The 17811-nt window shown below is 36.1% G+C and overlaps 1 protein-coding gene across 5 annotated transcripts in view; it reads right to left on the bottom strand.

The window, feature by feature from the left end:
* The window catches only part of LOC100125505 (retinoic acid receptor RXR-beta-A), a 29551-nt gene that overhangs the window by 5880 nt on the left and 5860 nt on the right, over positions 1-17811 (bottom strand). For 2 of the 5 annotated variants that reach the window (XM_011480990.3, XM_011480991.3), the window contains 11 exons: positions 17527-17675; positions 16283-16518; positions 15532-15685; positions 15251-15430; positions 12497-12517; positions 10998-11158; positions 10685-10814; positions 8320-8452; positions 2394-2429; positions 309-400; positions 42-147 (listed from right to left, as the gene is read on the bottom strand). In XM_011480990.3, coding sequence (XP_011479292.1) covers positions 42-147; positions 309-400; positions 2394-2429; positions 8320-8452; positions 10685-10814; positions 10998-11158; positions 12497-12517; positions 15251-15430; positions 15532-15685; positions 16283-16518; positions 17527-17542 — 1265 coding nt within the window. In that variant the 5' untranslated portion in view covers positions 17543-17675. The remainder of the gene's footprint in view (positions 1-41; positions 148-308; positions 401-2393; positions 2430-8319; positions 8453-10684; positions 10815-10997; positions 11159-12496; positions 12518-15250; positions 15431-15531; positions 15686-16282; positions 16519-17526; positions 17676-17811) is intronic. The other 3 variants (XM_020707169.2, XM_020707168.2, XM_020707170.2) reach the window with 3 other exon arrangements.

Here is a 17811-nt window from a genome sequence, read left to right as displayed (position 1 = left end):
TTTATAAATTAATCTTTCGGAGTGACAAATAAACAGCTTACCTGCCCTGTTGATCAGGGTATTTGTGTTTGCAGTAAGTCTCAAGAGACGCATACACCCTTTCTCTCAGAAGCTCCACCTCACTCGAGTTGGACAAACCCTTAGCATCTTCAAAAAAAAAAGAAAAGTGATTTTATTTAAAATATCACTAAATAAATGTGGAAACATTGAACTTATTTCAGCGTTTATGTGGTTTTCAGGCATTTGTGACAGGTATTTGTCCCCTAATGTTGCTGTACTGTGCTTGGTTATGGTCCTTATACGTGTACCTGGATTGAAGAGGATGATTGCACGAAGGCAGCCCAGCTCTGTCTTGTCCATTTGCATGTCTCTCATTTTGCTTACAAGCTCTGTCAAAACCCTGGAGAGGAAAAAGATGAGGTGTGCAGAGGATGGTCCCATTCCCAGGCAGGAGGAAAATGCCAGATTACACACACATAAAAGGTGGGGACAAACACAAGTTGGGGGAAAAAAAGGAAAAACAAAGAGACAAGAAGGAGCAGAATTAGGAAAATTGATAATTATAAATCATTACTAACATTTACTTAAAACAAATAATTTTAATGGTTTTAAACTGGTAACTTGCTGCATTAAAATTCTGCAAGAAGAAAAAACTGTTAAACTGCAGAACAAACTGTGCTTTTGCTCCATTTGACCCTATAATATATTTATAAATAATTGCTTTTGCAAACGAGCAAAAGAATATTTAAATGGCTGCTAAATGCTGTAATCAACCATGGCTGAGGGTAAATACATAGGTTTAAGATTTCACAGGGCTTTGCACAGCAGAAGATAAAAACATTTCAGAACTCTAAGGTAAATGCTGCCTTTGGGATTTTGTGTACATTTGTGATTGCTCTTTACCTTCTTTTGCACTTGAACCCAGCAGGGAGAAGGAAAAACGCTTAAACAAGTTAAAAACTTTGCTTTTAAGCTGATATATCTGGTACCAGTTGACTGACACAATCAGAATTCAGACCATAGTTTTGTTGACAGACGTTTCTTTTAGTTTTAATTAACACAATTTTGCGTTTCACAATTAACTCATGTCAAAGAAAACTCCTTACTTACAATCTTACCTTTTTTTTAAATCTTTAGTTCAAAAGATAATAAAGCACACAATTTACTATAATTAGGTACAACAATTGTGACTAACAATCAGCTAGCATACATACTTTATTGACATTTGAATCGGATCTTTCATTTGGCCCTTGTTAAGACAACGGTTTTAACTACGTGGCTCATTGTCATTAGAGTTACTATTAGCATAGCAACCACAAACAGTTATAAAACTTAATTTATTACCTCTCTACACAATTAGCCAATGCAGCAATCTCTAGATCGAAATTAATCACCAAACATTAAGAATTTTTGTCATAAAAATTTTCAGAAATGTTACAGTGCTTTATTACTACAACTGACATAAATAAGTTTGTTCACAGTTTCAACAAAAGTAAACAGTCTACATGTGAAATGGATCTTCATTTGTTAATGAGCAGTCATGCAACCCCAAAATTTCCCCCCTCAAAAAAAAAGAAAAAAAAAGTACAAGGCAAAAACAACAAACTTTAGTGCATATTAGTTTCATTTATTGTTATGGGTAAGTCATCCCGTTATCATGCTTTTTGAGAAGTTTCAGAATAAACCAGGTGTCTGAAGCGGTTAGTGTCTTAATGTCAGAATGTGAGTTGTGAAAACTAAAAGAAATACAATCCAGAAGGAGATGAGGATTTGCACAATCATTCATGAACAGCAAAAGGCATCCAGGTTTCTTTTTTAAATATTTATTTGACCAAGAATAACTGTAAAAAGACAGAAATAAGAAAGGATGAGGTGATGACATGCAGCAAACAATCACAACCTGCTCCAACCTGCAAACATTATAAAAAGAACGACCTCCTATCCCTCCTAAATAAAACGAATATGCTTTTTCTAACAGTCCAGACAAACGTGGGGGTCAACTTAATTAAAGGTAATATTGTACGTCTTGTGTAAAAACTTTATTTTGAACAAAATACCCCACAAAACCTTCAAAAGAGTGATATGTTAAGCTGAGAAGCATTTCAGTAAAAAATGTCATCTACTATCACACGTCCACGTTCTCCTGCCCCTTATGGTTTAGAACGCTCATAGTTAGATTTCTGAAAAATGAATCCTTATTGATCACCTACAGTTTTGGAGGTATTTTATATCATTAAATTAAAGCCTCAAATATAGAAATACTAATAAAAAAGTAAAGACAGAACATCTGGAGTTCACTATAATGACAATGTCAAAAACGTTATTATTTTGCTCAAACACTTTACTCAAAGAGGAGGGGTTTAAGGAAAGTGTTTGTGTAGAGGCGTAATTACCTTTCAAATATGGCCCCAACCTCAGCATTGTGCGCCCTGTGTGTTCAATCACAGCGTGTTATTACAATATCATTATACAGTTACATTTAAGTTGCAATATTCTGTCTTTGCTGAGAGTTTGTTAACTGGACATAAATTTCCATTTTCGTGTGACTTCCAGACATATTTCAGTCATTTCCACTTTCATATGCCTTGGAAAATAGTTTTTATTATTCATTATGTTGTCTCTGCCAAATATTGTTCCTGATATAATAGTGTTTCATGTTTTTTTTTCTCAAATTCATTGAATCATTTGGAAAAGATATTATATAAAGCTAAATGTGTAACAGTTTAAAAACTAAGGGGCAGACAAAGAGCTATAAAATGGAAAAAAATACTATTTTAATGAGTGTTTCGTAATGAAGCCGCAAAATAATGAATGAATTCCAAATAATTAAAATAAATGCATGAAAAAACAGGCTATGCAAAGTAAAAAAAAAAAAAGCAGAGACAGAGGTCTGCTGCTAGAGAAGAGCAGTGCAGTAAAGAAAACAGAGAAAAATGTAGTTTGATTACATACTCCAGCATTGTAAGGAAAAAAAAAGGCCTTTTTAGAAAATCTAAATGATGTACGATAGCAAAATAACAAAAAAGACATTCAAAAATAAGTTTAGCGTTTTTTTATTATGCAAAGGCCACAGATATTCGCAGGTTGTGTTGTGATGAATTATAAGAATGTAACAAAAAATACAACAACAACAAAATGGCAACCACATAAAAACAAGCAGCCCTAAACTCTCATCTTTTTCCTCTATCGTCCAAAAAGCTGGACTTTCACCAAAGGTTCAGAAATGATCGAGGCAATTTAAGCTATCAGCCCATTTTGTTCATTTGAACATTTTCAGGAGGATGGTGTGTTGTTTTTTGTTTTTTTTTTGCTTGTCCAACTTCTTTACATGACTTCCTGACAGCTGTTGAAAGTCCTTTACTCAACAGATGAATCTACGTTAGGTTAACAGCAAATGAATACATACAAATATTTTTACATTTTACATAAACGTTCTGAATTCTCTGAATTTACTTCGTTATATGATTTGGGAAAAATAGTGCAGATGTTCAATAAAATGTTGTAAAGCTCGCAAAACTACTTGGTTTATAACATGTACCTTCAGTAATAACAAAGGACAGACGCAAAACAGTTTGTGCCGGACACAAAATCCACTCTGCTAAGTCTTTGTCTCGTGCAAATGAAAGTGTAAGTTACTCTCTATTTTTTTCAACAGGTGTATAGCACCTGATCATGAATCATAACTTTTGTCTTGTATGGGGGAGGTGATATGGATTAATTTAGAAATTGCAGAAAGTTGAATGTAGGTTTTTAACAACAAAAAGGTTAGTGAATATAAATGTTAATATTTAATATAAAGAAGAGCATTGGTATTATATTTTCTCTGAGCAGATTTGGGTGAATTATATAATTCTTGTTTTAATGGAAGCACTTTTTTTATGTATTATGAACTCTGGGTATCCTGGGTATTCACAGTTCTTTCCCTCATTTAAAAATTTATTTTCTCACAAGCCACACACATTCCCTCACCAAAAGTTACTGACAAAACATCTCTTCAAAGACTAATAGAACATTTTTAACCCTTGTGCTATCTTAGATGACCCCACCCTTGCATTGACGTGTTCTCCCTACCATGACAAAGGTGGATAAAGGTGGAAAGATTTCATGTTATCCATGGACACCAGTGAAGATCACAAATCATTGAGGAAAAAAGGTTCAGAGCACTGTCTAGTGGGTCTAGATGACCCAACTCCCAATGTTAAAGTGCCTAGGATAGCACAAGGGTTACATAAAGTGCTGTATTATGAAACAGGTTCATTTTTACACACAGGGTTTATACAAGGCGTCATTTAATGGATGAGAGGTAATATTTTTTTCTTAACAAAAAGTTCAAAGCTCTCCAACAAAACTTGAATAAAGAGCAGAAATGGCAAACAGCAAATAATGCAACTCTCTAATAAGTCTTGGAAACTACTTTTGATTGGTTAAAAATAATAATAATAATAATATTGATCATACAATTTAAAATAAATTTAGAGCAATCTTTATGTTTCAGCAGCATCTATTCTGTCCTTGAACTCAACTAATTCCATCAGGCAAATCGCTTATGCTGACACGGACTTTCCTGGCTACTAGTAAGCAGGTAACAGGTAATGCTGAGCAACAAAGAAATATGAAAGTTAAAAACTAAAACCTCACTAAAAGTTATGCAGTTCCTCGAGAAGACACTTTTTAAATAAAAACAAACAACTTACTGGAGTTTTCTAATCTTATTCTGATTACTGCAATAGCCACTGAACTTGTAGGGATCAAATCTCTTTTTTGGGAAGCAGTTTCTTTTATATCATAACAGGATGCAATGTGAAATGGTGCAAAATTATAAATTTAAAAAAGTAAAAGCCAAAAATATATTACTGGCTTTTAATGCCATGCAAAAAAAAAAAGATTGAAAAAGATGTAGATGAAAATGTATTTTGTACTCCGTTGTCGTATTTGTCCATAATATGAAATTTGATTTCCACAAAGTACCAAGTTGTCATTTTCATATATGGACAGGTGTGGAAATATTTGGAAAGAAGTATTTTGAATGACTGAAGCTACTGGAATTAGCAGCAGATATTTTCTTAAAGTTCTTAAATATAAAGTTAACAGGACGAAGACAAGACACGGATGGACATATGGATGCCCAATGTTGTCTTTCTACAATAGGGGAAGTTTTGTCAAATTAAAATAATAATAACAACAATGCATATTGGTTGAATTTGTATTATTTTTTATAGATTACACATTACTACACAATTCTTGCAAATTTAAGTGAAAAATTTATCATATGTTTTTATTAAGTTTTGCTAGAACACATATTTCATGTTCTTCACAGTAAAATACTAAAGAGATTAAACTCAGAGTCAGAAGCTCAAGGACGAGCCTTTTGCTGGTCCTCAGAGTCCAGACTAAACACAACAAGGTGAATGAAGCAGAAATTTAGTTTTATGTAATTGAAATGTAAAACAGCCTTTCTGAAGGTTTTAGACAAGCTTTTCCTTTGACAATGTTCAAGTCCAACTTAAAAGCGTTTCTTTATAGCTCAGGGTAGGACAACTGAGTCATCTGCACTTTTCTGTTCTTGACTTCAAGTATTATTTATAAATTAATTTATAATTGTAATTTGTTTTTCTGGTGTTTGAGCAGTTTTTTTCCTTTACAGTATTCTGAATGTCATCAAATATAAATTATGCTTTTAAAATAAACCTTCCTTTCCTTTGCCACATCCATTATTTCTGTATCTGAGGCCTCTTCAAACTTCCTTGCTCTACATATGGGACAGGCGAATGGGTTCTGTACTAAATTTTTGTCTCTAAATTTTACCAATGTCCGTTGACAAGATTTCTTAGTTACTATCTGTCTGTCCATGCTTCATATGTACAACTCCCTCAAAACGTATTTGAAAGATCCTTTAAACTGTTAACATTCAAACTGAAATAAAAATCATTAATATCTCAATTAAAATTAATTTAGAGGTAAAGGAGGGACCGACACAATACTTTTCAGAAGTTCTCATCTGTGAAAAATACAGCAGTAAAGTACATTTTGTAGTTTCTCACTAGTTTTTATTCAGTCACAACAAACTGACACTTACCGTAATTTCCGGACTATAAGCCGCAACTTTTTTCCTGCGCTTACTGTCCTGCGGCTTATTCAGTGACGCGGCTAATTTATGGATTTAATTGGCAGCCGCCATGTACGTACTTTCAGACTCAGTGTATGGTTTGAATTCTTTATCCAACTCCAAGCAACAAGTCATTTGTTTTTCAACTCACTAAACAGCCAAACAGCATGGACCTCACTTCAGGTCTTAGACACTTCAGTCATGGTTCAACAAAATGAAACACGCATGCCCGGCCGCATCCCAGAATCCTTTGGTGCCATCAGACCCAACATGCACGTGATCGCCGCTACAATATGATGAAGCTTTCAAGTTAAAAGCAATCGTTAAAAGCAGCGTGAAAAAATCCACCATCATCAACGGGTTTGGAAAAGCCGGTCAGCTGCGTGACGGAGAGAACAGCGCATGGAGTGAATTTACCTCTGGCAGTCTGATGGCTCCCACACGTAACAACGCATCCGCCCCTCATCCACAAAACGTACAGTATTAAGTCCGATTGCTCTGCACAGACACGATTTGCTCCTCCCTGGAGCCGCCCTGGCCAGAGGTGTCCGAGAAGATAGGAAGGGGAGCGCGCGGGGCGAGCGCGGAGCGCAGAGGCGTCCGCTGAGCAACAGTGTTTGTTGTGGAAGGAAACTTCTGACGCACGCGCCGCGCTTTTCAGTCGCCGCTGCATTATTTTACTGGTGTGTTTTTTTAACCAGCCCTGTTACTCCCATAACGCTGCCGCGTCACAAGCGGAAGGAGAGCTTTTCCCGTTCACCCCTCCATGCACTGCTGATACTTGCTCATTCTTAAACACGTACAACAGTGTGGCGAGCCGGGCGTTGGCCCCGCCTTTAGCCCCTAAGACTCATGGGAAATGGGAGATCGCGGATGTAAATTTCCTCATCACAACTGAGGGATGTAATGTTGATTATATGGTTACTGTTTGTAATATTATGTATGATACCTAGATTGTCAATAAGTAAAAAAAAAAACTAAAAAATAAATAAATAAATAATATAAACCATAACTGAGGAACTTGTGAACAGAATAGAGCTGCATGCTGTTTGGCAGATGTGGGTATAGTCACATGTATGAGCCTGAGGCAAGGCTGACTCCTCCCACAGTGTGCTAATGCATCACACTTACTTTGGGAGTCAGGACGTGATTTGTCAGGTTTACCATGTTGCCTAATACATGCGGCTTATACTCCGGTGTGCCTTGTGTATGTTTAAAAGCAGTTAAACACGTGAAAATGGGTGGGTGCGGCTTGTAATCGGGTGCGCTTTGTGGTCCGGAATTTACGGTAAATCTCTCCTCAGAAGAAATCCTGACTGCAGACCATGGCATGATTGGAAAGTGTTTGGATCATCGTCATGCAAAGGACACACAACAAATTGCCCGTTTCGGTTGTATTAAGTAGATGTGTAGAGAAAACCTAAAGCACACACAGCCTGATAGTCATCACGGAAGTGTCTTTTTTTGTGTTTCTTAAGTGCCACATGGGTTTCAGTGGATGTCGTCATGTAAGCGCTCAAAAAAATAAAATAAAAAAGCATCCCCCTATATGGTTGGTGTGTGAATTGGCATCAGAAGAGCAGGGACTGAATGAAGGTACATCTCAGTTGTGCCTTCATTGAGCAAAAGCTGTGTAAAAGCAACTTAAAGGACATTAGTAATGAACACCCAACCGGCCATTATGATAGTTTGAAATGCAACATAGGGTGCTAAGCCTCCTATAGTGATGTACATCAATGAGAATGAATCAACAGCCCCCCCCAGCACTACAGAAGCCAAGTATGTCCACTCAGTCAAACCAAAGTAGAACACAGCAGTTGCAAGCCAACCAAAGATGAGGAAAATAAGTGATACATTTTAAATCCAATTTAACATAAACAAGATGGGTTCAAATTAAGTGACTAAAACTCAAAGACAGAGACTTTTTCCTGGAAATTATTATATTATTCTGACTGTGTAAGATTATTTTATTTCAGTAAGAAATCTTAATGTTTTGAAGCAAGCCATTTATGTAATATATATATATATATACAGTACAGACCAAAAGTTTGGACACACCTTCCCATTCATTTGAATGAGAAGGTGTGTCCAAACTTTTTGTCTGTAGTGTATCAAAATGCAACAAGAAAAAACTAAATATGAAAACAAAATCAAGCTAAACAGTGCTAAAATACGTGTTACAATGTGTGTGTATCTGTATATTTGGGGGCTACCTGTCAAAAATGGCTCCAACACCAGCACTATGGGCACTATTCCTATGGACATGCAAGCCAGTGGCCAATAAAATCCCGTCCTTTACAGAAATGGAGCGATGGGAGAAGGATGCAATCAGGAGTTCATTCCACCCTGTTGACAAAATTACATTGTTAGAATGGGATCATTCTTAAAGTGATCTAAAAAGCAGTGCTCTCAGAGCAATCGAAGACTTTGTGAAAGTTAAGAAGGTGCTTCTATATCGTGTTCCAGTTTAACAAATAAACAACAGTTCAAAGAGTTCAGATTCAAACTTTTCAAATAGAACAAAATTTTCTGCATCTCATACCGTTTAGGAAATGAAAATAAATGAACTTTGTACTTTTTTTTTTTGAGTAAGTGACTGTTTGGAAAGGAGCAACATCCGGGCTAAGGGTGTATTCAGGCTGGACACATTTGGTTCACTTGGAGTGAACAGAGTTTGTTTCCCAAGATAAAATGACACATTTTCAGTCTGAATACACCCCAGTAGACTCTGGTCTGGAACCAGAAACCACTCTTGAATCCATCTTTCAAGGTGGTCTTGGTTCATTTCCAAATGGACTGAGCTTCGGTTCGCTCTTAGATTCCTGTAGCCGGTGGTTACGTGACGTAAAAAGAGTAGAAATGCAGCTACAGATGAGTCGCGGACAAATGTAAAACAACCATTGTAGTTATATCAAGGTGGGGGGGAGAAAAAAAAAAATAAATAAATAAATAAAGAGTCCAACAGTTTACTTGTTAGAACGTTTATTTTAACATCGCTGACAACGCATCATCCTAAAAGCTATTAAGTGACATTTATGCCAATACATTGAAAACAAAAGTTTCTAAGTAGCAAATGAAAATATTAAATATTTGCTTTAAAAAATATTTTTGCATTTGCAACACAAATCTTTTCACATGCATTGTCTCATCTCGCTTTCTCCCCATTTTTGATTTTGTGTTCATAAGTTTCAGTTTAGCGTGAAATATGTGCAGTCAAACAGGGTTTCCCCACAATCTATATGTAATAAACAGTTATCAGTGTAGCTTCCTAGCGGTCTTCTTGTCAGTAACCGTGTTGCAGAATGCCTCCACCATACCAAAGCAGCAAGGCTTTGGTATTATCAGGCGTTCAAATCGGTGAGTGAAATATAAAGTTTAAATGAAATTTCCAGACAAGGACTGCAAAGGGCAGAACTTCCTGCCATCAGTTGTTTTGCCCCGCCCTCGTAATTCCTGACCAATGGGTAAAGAGATGATTAGTTGCATGGTTTTGTTTACAAGCTTTGGTCCGGACCAGGAAAGGCTGCTTGATGGCAATCTGAATACAGACCAAATGCAAGGTTCAGGACTCTGGCCGCTAACCCTAACCCAAATTAAGCAGACTGGGTCTGAACCACACGTTTTTTCCAGTCTGAAGCAAAGGTGCCAGACTTCCCTAGCCACCTTCTCCAGCTGTTCCAGCTGAGCTTTTCACCCAGTCTCTTGGGAATTGTCCAGCCACCCTACGGAGGCAGCTCATTTCAGCCGCTTGTATTAGAGACCTCAATCTTTCAGTCATGATCCAGAGCTCATGACCATAGATGAGTATTCGAAAGAAGATTGATTGGTAATTTGAGAGCTTTGTTTTCTGGCTCAGCTCTCTCTTCACCACAACGGACCTGCTTCAATGGCGGACGCTGCACTAGTCTGCCTGTCACGCTCACACTCCGACTGTAAGTGTCTATACCATGCTATTCTTAATCTTTATATACCGTACTAAACAATATCCCTGTATATGATAATATTTTATCTTTGGCACACAAAAGAATGAATTTTTTAATAAAATAGGAGTTTTTTTCGCAGTTTAATTTTCTTCCCAGAATTAAAACGACTCGATCTTTAAAGGACCGGCTTCTGCTCCTTATGGGCGCCACCCATTTCATGACGTGAACCAAGAGTCTGACTCGGCAGTGTGTCTGTGTCTCGCCCACGAAAAAAAAAACATCTGAAAATTTGCAAGGGAAAGCATTTGCCAAAGACTGACTCTGCTGGGAAAGTGGGTGTGAATGTTAGCCTGGGGGCGGAGCTAGCAGCACAGACTCTTCCTGGAAGGGACTGTTCTCACTGGCCTATGTCAGCTCGTTACAACCCACTTGTTTTTGTGGGTTTGGAGTGGCTGGTGCTCAGAGGTTTTTAGAGGAATACTCTGAAATTTGTGATGCATCAAAATATTGCTTTGAGGTTTCTTTTTGTGAGGAATTAACATTATGATCAATTACAACCAAAAAAGTTGATTTTGCATGGTATAGGCCTTTTTAAACAAAACTGAACAGCAAATTTATGTTCATTTACTAATTAAAAAAACTCAGAGAGACTTGCCTGCACGCAGTAAAATAACTTGATCATCCAGAGGCAGCTCAGAGAAGTGGGGGATTCTCTTGGCCCACTCCACCAGGGTGAAGAGCTGCTTGTCTGCAGCTTGGCAAATATTGGTGACAGGATCGTTGGGCTGAAAGTCATTGGATGCAATAATATCGGTTAACAAAAATTACTTCAATACGTAAGTAAAACTAGAAGCCTGTTTTGATTAGTTGATTAAATAAAGCTTTACATACTGAATCTTTAAAAAATGGTTACAATGTACAGACTGTATAATGAAAGAAATACATATTGTTAAAACCAAGCAACTCACAGAACTGCCACCTGAACCTCCATCTGAATGAAGCTCTGTCTTTTGCTCTACAGCCATTTCCGCTTCCAAAATCTTCTCTACTGGCATTTCCTCGTTCACTGCACTGGTGGACTCAACCTCGCCCTCACGCTCCTTATTTCTTTGCCTTTCCTCTTGGACAGCTGCAGAGGAGAAAATTAAAGAGGGAAGGAAGGATTACAGGAAAGATAATAAAGGACACAAAAGAGATGGATAGAAGAATAGAGTAGAGATGAACAAATAAGCAACAAGGGGAGAAGGAATAGGAGATGAATGGATCACAAAAGTGTTGGATAATAAAGTAAAAAGTAGGCAGATACAGTTGGGAGACAAAAGCATGGATGAGGAAAGAAATAAAATAAAAAGGGCAGATGGAAATATAGAAACAAATGGAAAAATAATGAGTGATGAACAATGACAAAGAAATTTAAGAGAAAGTTCAGAAAAGGGTAAAGTTTGAAATATATAAAGAAGCAGAAACTTGTAAGAGAAATTCATCAGAACAAATGTCAATTTTAATATTAAGTCCAGCTCAGGTTTAAAAAAACAGTGTTATACTGTTTTCATTCATCCTTCGTTTACGTCATAGAAAAAGGCAATTAATGCCTTTAACTGACAAAATTACATGGAATGAACATTCTGCCAACAAAAACAAAAGGGTATGTTTTTAGGCTTTATATTAACACTAACCTGTAATAATGCAGTTTTACCTTATTTCTCAAACTAAACAAAATAAAACTTTTTGCCCTCCGCAAAAAGCTCAAATCTTTGCATTTGCTCTTCGCGTAAAAAAGCTATACTGTGCTAAATTTGCAGCATGTGCAAATACTGATCCTGACAGTAACATCTCTTAGATGATTAGCTTGGTGCTACAGTCTGCCAAACATAAGTCTGACTTTTTTGGCACAACACTCCCCTAGGTTTGCAGAAGCAATTTCCAACTCTCCTAGAAGATTTTTTTCTTTGGCTTGAAATCTGAACAAGCTAACCAAGCTTACAACTTCTGACATACAGAGTGTGTGTGAAGTGTGAGGAAGGCACTGTGAACAGATGGCTAGCTAGAAAAGGTACACAACAAGATGGTACAAATATGTAGTTCAGGGTTTATGTTATGCATTTAGCTTATTTATAGAATTAACATTATCATTGTGTATTTATGGTACATGGCAGGGACATTTGTGCACTTTGAGTAACTTGTATCTGGTGGTATCTACTAGCTTGTGGTAGTAAGCATGATCCTACTGGACAGTCCTCAAAATAAAATAAATAGTATGTGTTCATGTGCAGTCTGTGTTTTATTAATAATAGTGTAAATGCTTCTTTTTTTAATTAAAAACCATGTGAAAATACTTATAGCTCAATCTAATGAAATTTGAAGAAATGGACAAACATTTCAAATGCTTATTTTTAGTGAAAGAAAATATTTTCCTATTTATGGCTCATACAGACAGATTCACACATCCCTGCCTCCCTCTTCTTACATCTGTCGTTCATCTTGGCCACTACAGGAGGGAAGGGAGAGAGAGAACGAAAGGAAACAAAAAAAGGAAGAGAAGGGGCAAGGAATTAGTGTTTACAAAACTTACCCACTAATGTCTTGCTCTCTACCACTTCAATTCTCTTTTCATTTTGTACACTTTGTAGGCCAAATTTATACCTATCACTTTCAAGTCAGACTCAAAGTACCAATATTACTGTATCATCAACCTCTAACTATTTTGGCATTTAGACAAGAATGAATTTAGTATTTTCTTTAAACATGTCTAGACCTATGCAAAACTGGCAATAAATGAATGTAAATGTATATGAAGCTGTGTTATTTTAGAGAGCCCAAGCTCTGTTTAAAATGCAAGTAAAATAAGCTGTTTAATCTAGATGACAGATTAACGTGTCCTTTACGTACAAACGTTTATGCAAATGCTTAATCATTTCTAGGAAATATTGTATATTTCCTTTCCCTCTCATGTTTGACTGTTAGTTAAAAATATAGAGATTTTCTCCAAAAAAAAAAAAAAATTTAAAAGAATACCACAAAATCTTAACATAATATGAAAACTGTTGTCTGGGTTATCTTCTAATTTGTGCTCATTCTTCTTGTACTACACAAAACAGTTCTATACTGTAAAGTGTGTGTACATTAACAGTGACTAACTAACTTGAATGTTAAATTTAAAAAGTAATTTTTAGGACACAGCATAATTTAAAGCAATGGCTGGATTAAAAATGTAACATAAAGCATGGTGATTAAAGATAGAAAGCAGCTGCCTTTGATCATTTGCAATGGCTTTGATTAAAATAATAATCAGAAAAACAATGTTCATAAGTTACTTTAACCTCTTAGGACCCGGCATTCACATGCGTGGACATTACATTTTGGGTTGATTCTGCTTAACTAGAGCCCTGTGACTACATGTTTAGAGGGCTGGCTCAAATATTAGCTCAGGTCTTAAGAGGTCAATACACCAGTTTAAAGTTAAATCAGAATCTTTATCAGCTAATGTGAGAATTATCAGCAGCCTGGCTTGTTCTCAGAAGAACAACTCCTAAGATCAGATACATGGGTGGAAAACGGCTTCAGTCTTGATTAGGCCTGCACAATAAATGGCAAATTTATTCTTATTGCAATATCAAGCTGTGCAATGTGCGTATCACAAAAGATGGAGATGATTGCAATAAATGGTTCCCTCAAATGTGCTAAAACAATCTTGTGACGTATTTACCGAATCAAATAAATCCATTTATGCATTTGACCAATCAGATGGACGCTTTCCAGTTGTTGATTTAACCCTTTCATGTTAGATGTTGGCCTCCTATGTAGACAAAGGTCATCTGGAGTAGGGCTGCACGGTATGAGGAAAACTCGCGATATGCGATATTGGTGATTAATATTGCGATAACGATATAATTCGCGGTATATAAACAAATAGCAAAACAACCAAAAACATAATTTCCGTGTGCACTGCAACAGTTTAAAAATTATACTCCAAATGACCCTTGTCGACGTAGGAGGCAAACATCAAACATAAAAGGGCTCATATGATTGATCAACAACGTAAACGGGTCCTTTCGATTGGTTAAATGCATAAAGGGATTTATTTCATTTGTTCAATATTTTCAAGCTGCCATGAAATGTTTTAGCACATTTAAGGTAACCACTTATTGTGATTTTTGCCGTCTTTTGCGGTATGCATATTGCACAGTTTAATGTCGCGATAACGATAAATTTGCGGTATATTGTGCAGGCCTAATCTGGAGTGTCATTTTTAAACTGTTGCAGGGAAATGGAAATTATGTTTTTGGTTGTTTTTGCCATTTGTTCATGTACCCCAAGTTATATCGGCATCGCAATATTGATCACTAATATTGCATATAGTGAGTTTTCCTCAATTTGTGCAGTCCTAGTCCAGATTGACAGTGTTGAAATGCTTTCAAATTATATGACAGCTCTGAATAGATTTTTTATTTTTATTTCTTCTTATGTATTTGCTTTGTAAACAATACATAAGCGTAATAAAGATTGTAAGACATTTGACAATCTCATAAATTCCTACAAGACAATGAGTTTAAAAGGTAAATACTGAGAATTAAACTTGAGGACTTCTAAATTTATGTCATTTAACTCTGAAGACGATGGGAAATTCTTCAACTATTAAACTATTTCAAAAATGTCACACACAAAAAAAATAAAGCCGTATAGAATAATAAATGTGCAAAACTACCCTTTCTGGGGATTTTTCATCACTAAAACATATCCAATTTTATTTTAAATGGAGATAAAAACATATTTAATCAATTATAAGCTAAATAAAATTTGAAACTAAGAAAAATAATTATCTAAAGATATGACAGCAATTTATTTGACACAAATACTGAGGGTACAACAAAGATCTTGGCTAATATACAGTTGCTGCTGAAAAAAAGAAGAAAAAAACTAAACAATAAGTAAATAATTCTTATTTAACAGAAATGACATTTCTTCTAATTCCTCTTTGCAAAGTAACTGACTAATGAGCTCGAATATTTTTAGAGCAAACTAGTGTGTGGTTTAAAGACCTTGTAAACTTGCTAAAACTGTTATTCTGGAATAAAATTACAAAGCAATAGAATTTGTCAACCAAATTTGGCCAATTCTTTGTGTAAAAAATGCCATTTGTTCATATGTGATAAAAAATATTCATATTGATCAATCTTTCTAGCATCCAGACACATAAGGACTTGTTTTTGAGCCATCTCACCTTCTCTCTTCATGCCCATGGCTAAGCACTTCTGGTAGCGGCAGTATTGGCAGCGGTTCCTCTGTCGCTTATCCACTGTACAATCTTTGTTGTCCCGGCAGGTGTAGGTCAGGTCTTTTCTTACAGTTCGTTTGAAGAATCCTTTGCATCCCTCACAACTGTAAACACCATAGTGTTTACCTGAAAAAATAGAAAAAAGGGAAACAGAAACATCCAAAGGTATTTTTAAAAAGAAGGCAGACATTCTGAAGCAAACAGTTTTGGTGGAGATGTCTACACACCTGAGGATCTATCTCCACAGATGGAACACAGCCGTTTCTGGGAGAGCATTGGCCCTGGGCTGTGAGATGACAGCTGCTTTAGGCCCAGTGGAGGTTTTACATCATCTGAGCTGCTTACTGTGTGAAGCCCTGACATGGAAACAGTTGAGTTGATCTGAAAGCAAAAAAATAAATAAGAACATGTTTGCAGAAACTTTATTAAGTTTGTTAATAAAGACAAAAACTATTTTTACCCAATATGACATTTTTCTTTGTGTTGTCTTAAAGCATTTATCAAAGGAAACAGAAGGTAATCATCCAAATGTCATGTGATGTGAAATGATTTGATCCAAATTGTTATAATAAGGAAAATTTGTCATGTTGTATTTTACAGATCAATGTGATCACCGGATTGAAAAATTCTGTTATCATTCTGACTGAAAACATAGAAAGTATATCTTTTTTTATGTACAACAGAAACATTTCTTTTAGGACTTCCATTTATTACTTATTTCTTAGGAAATTTTTTCACAGGAGATGCAACTTGCATGGTAGAGTCTGTTGTTGATTTTTTTATTCCATTAAGTCCTATTTGCATAATTGTTTTAAGCTGTTGCCTCTTTTTATGTTAAGATTATGTAAATGTTTGTAATTATCTTAACAACTGCAAAAATAAAAATATATAGTTTTTCTCACACTAAAACCTACATACATGCTGTCAATTTTAGCTCCAGCTATATTTGAAAGGAAAGCATCCAGTGGCTTTCTTTACCTGCGGGCTGCTAATTGGGCCATAACCAACTGAAGGGGTGCCAGGAAGGCAGGGCGAGCCTAATGATGAGCTAATAACTGAAAAGGGGGAGCCGATACTGCTGACTGGACTGTTGACACCGCTGGTGCTGATAGGTGGAAGGGAGGTCATGGAAGCTGCTGCTGATGAACCAAGTGGAGGTGACCGTTGGCCAGAGGGAGGGGAAGACACAGACGAACTGTCCGGGCTGCGAGAATCTGACAAAACACAACCAAGAGAACAATATCCAAGTGGCATTATACAACTGTTGTGGGTAAAAAATCTGAGCATACCCTCATTCTTGTAAACTAGTGAAACAGCATGTCCACAAATGTAGCAACACATATTGACGACCAGATTAAATACATTTGCTTTCAGAGGGTTAAGTGTAATGTTTACGTTTGGAATAATTGTCATGTTGATGCTGTGTTGGAATAGAAAAATGCTTAATAATAAACTGTTAAAAGTCTATTTAATAAAATATTAAAAAATACTTAAAGGATTTTTCGTTTTCATTTTTGTAGGCTTTGTCATATCTAGGATGAAGTTTACATTTGCACTGTGGGCAAATAAACCATCTTTTTTTGCACTTTTTGCTATAAAAATTTCAATCAAGCAATACTTTGTGTAAAAGCAAACACGCTACAAGACATAAATAAAAGGAACTATGGAACTAGAGCTGGCCTTGTTTGTTACTGAACATGTTTTTTTGGTTTTTTTTATCTAGGCTTTGAAGAGTGAAGTCCACAATTTTGTTAGAGACCAGTTGCATCGACAAACAGAAACTATCACCACTTTAAATTTATGGGGGGGGGGACAAAAAATTTCCAGCTAAAAATCTGGGATTTTAGTCCTGTAGTACCAACTTCAAAGCTCATTCTACTTTTATAGGATAACAGAGGTAGCAAAAATATAACATGTTACATAACAACATGGTTGTCACACAAAAAAAGGCTGGCCGACCAGAATATCTTATAACAAAATTAGAAATTCTAATTTAAAATTATAACAATCAAATGGATAACTTTGACTGTTGCAAAATATGTTTCTGCATAAATAACAGGTTTGTAATTCAGCATATTCTATCGTTTTAAACCTATTACTTGTAATATACTAAAAATTAAATTTGTAAACAAAAAAATGCATACTTTAAATAAAAGTTACAGTGCCCTTTAGACAATTATAGTTAAGACAAAAAAGAAAATTATGGGCCGATTTTTCCTTACCTCTGCTGTCTCCCATGATGGTGGTTGGGACACAGGGGCTTGTCTTAAGCGCTGAGCTGAAGATCTTCCGTCTTTTCCAGCCCGCTATCAAACTCGAGACCGCGGACTGAGGCCCGGGCCGGAGATGGTTAGGGAAACCAAAGACGGCTCTGAAATTCCACCACAAGTATATTTAAATAAATAATGTACAGAAAGTAACCATGTGATCAAAACAATACCAAAAGATTAGGTAGAGCTTCAGTCATTATCGGACTGCGAGAACTGATTTCTTTAATCCGAAATCTG

This window comes from Oryzias latipes, chromosome 11, assembly GCF_002234675.1.
Source record: "Oryzias latipes chromosome 11, ASM223467v1".
In the NCBI taxonomy this organism is placed as follows: domain Eukaryota; kingdom Metazoa; phylum Chordata; class Actinopteri; order Beloniformes; family Adrianichthyidae; genus Oryzias; species Oryzias latipes.
Note: the sequence above shows the minus strand (reverse complement) of the source record. Positions and strands in the feature narration are given on the sequence as shown.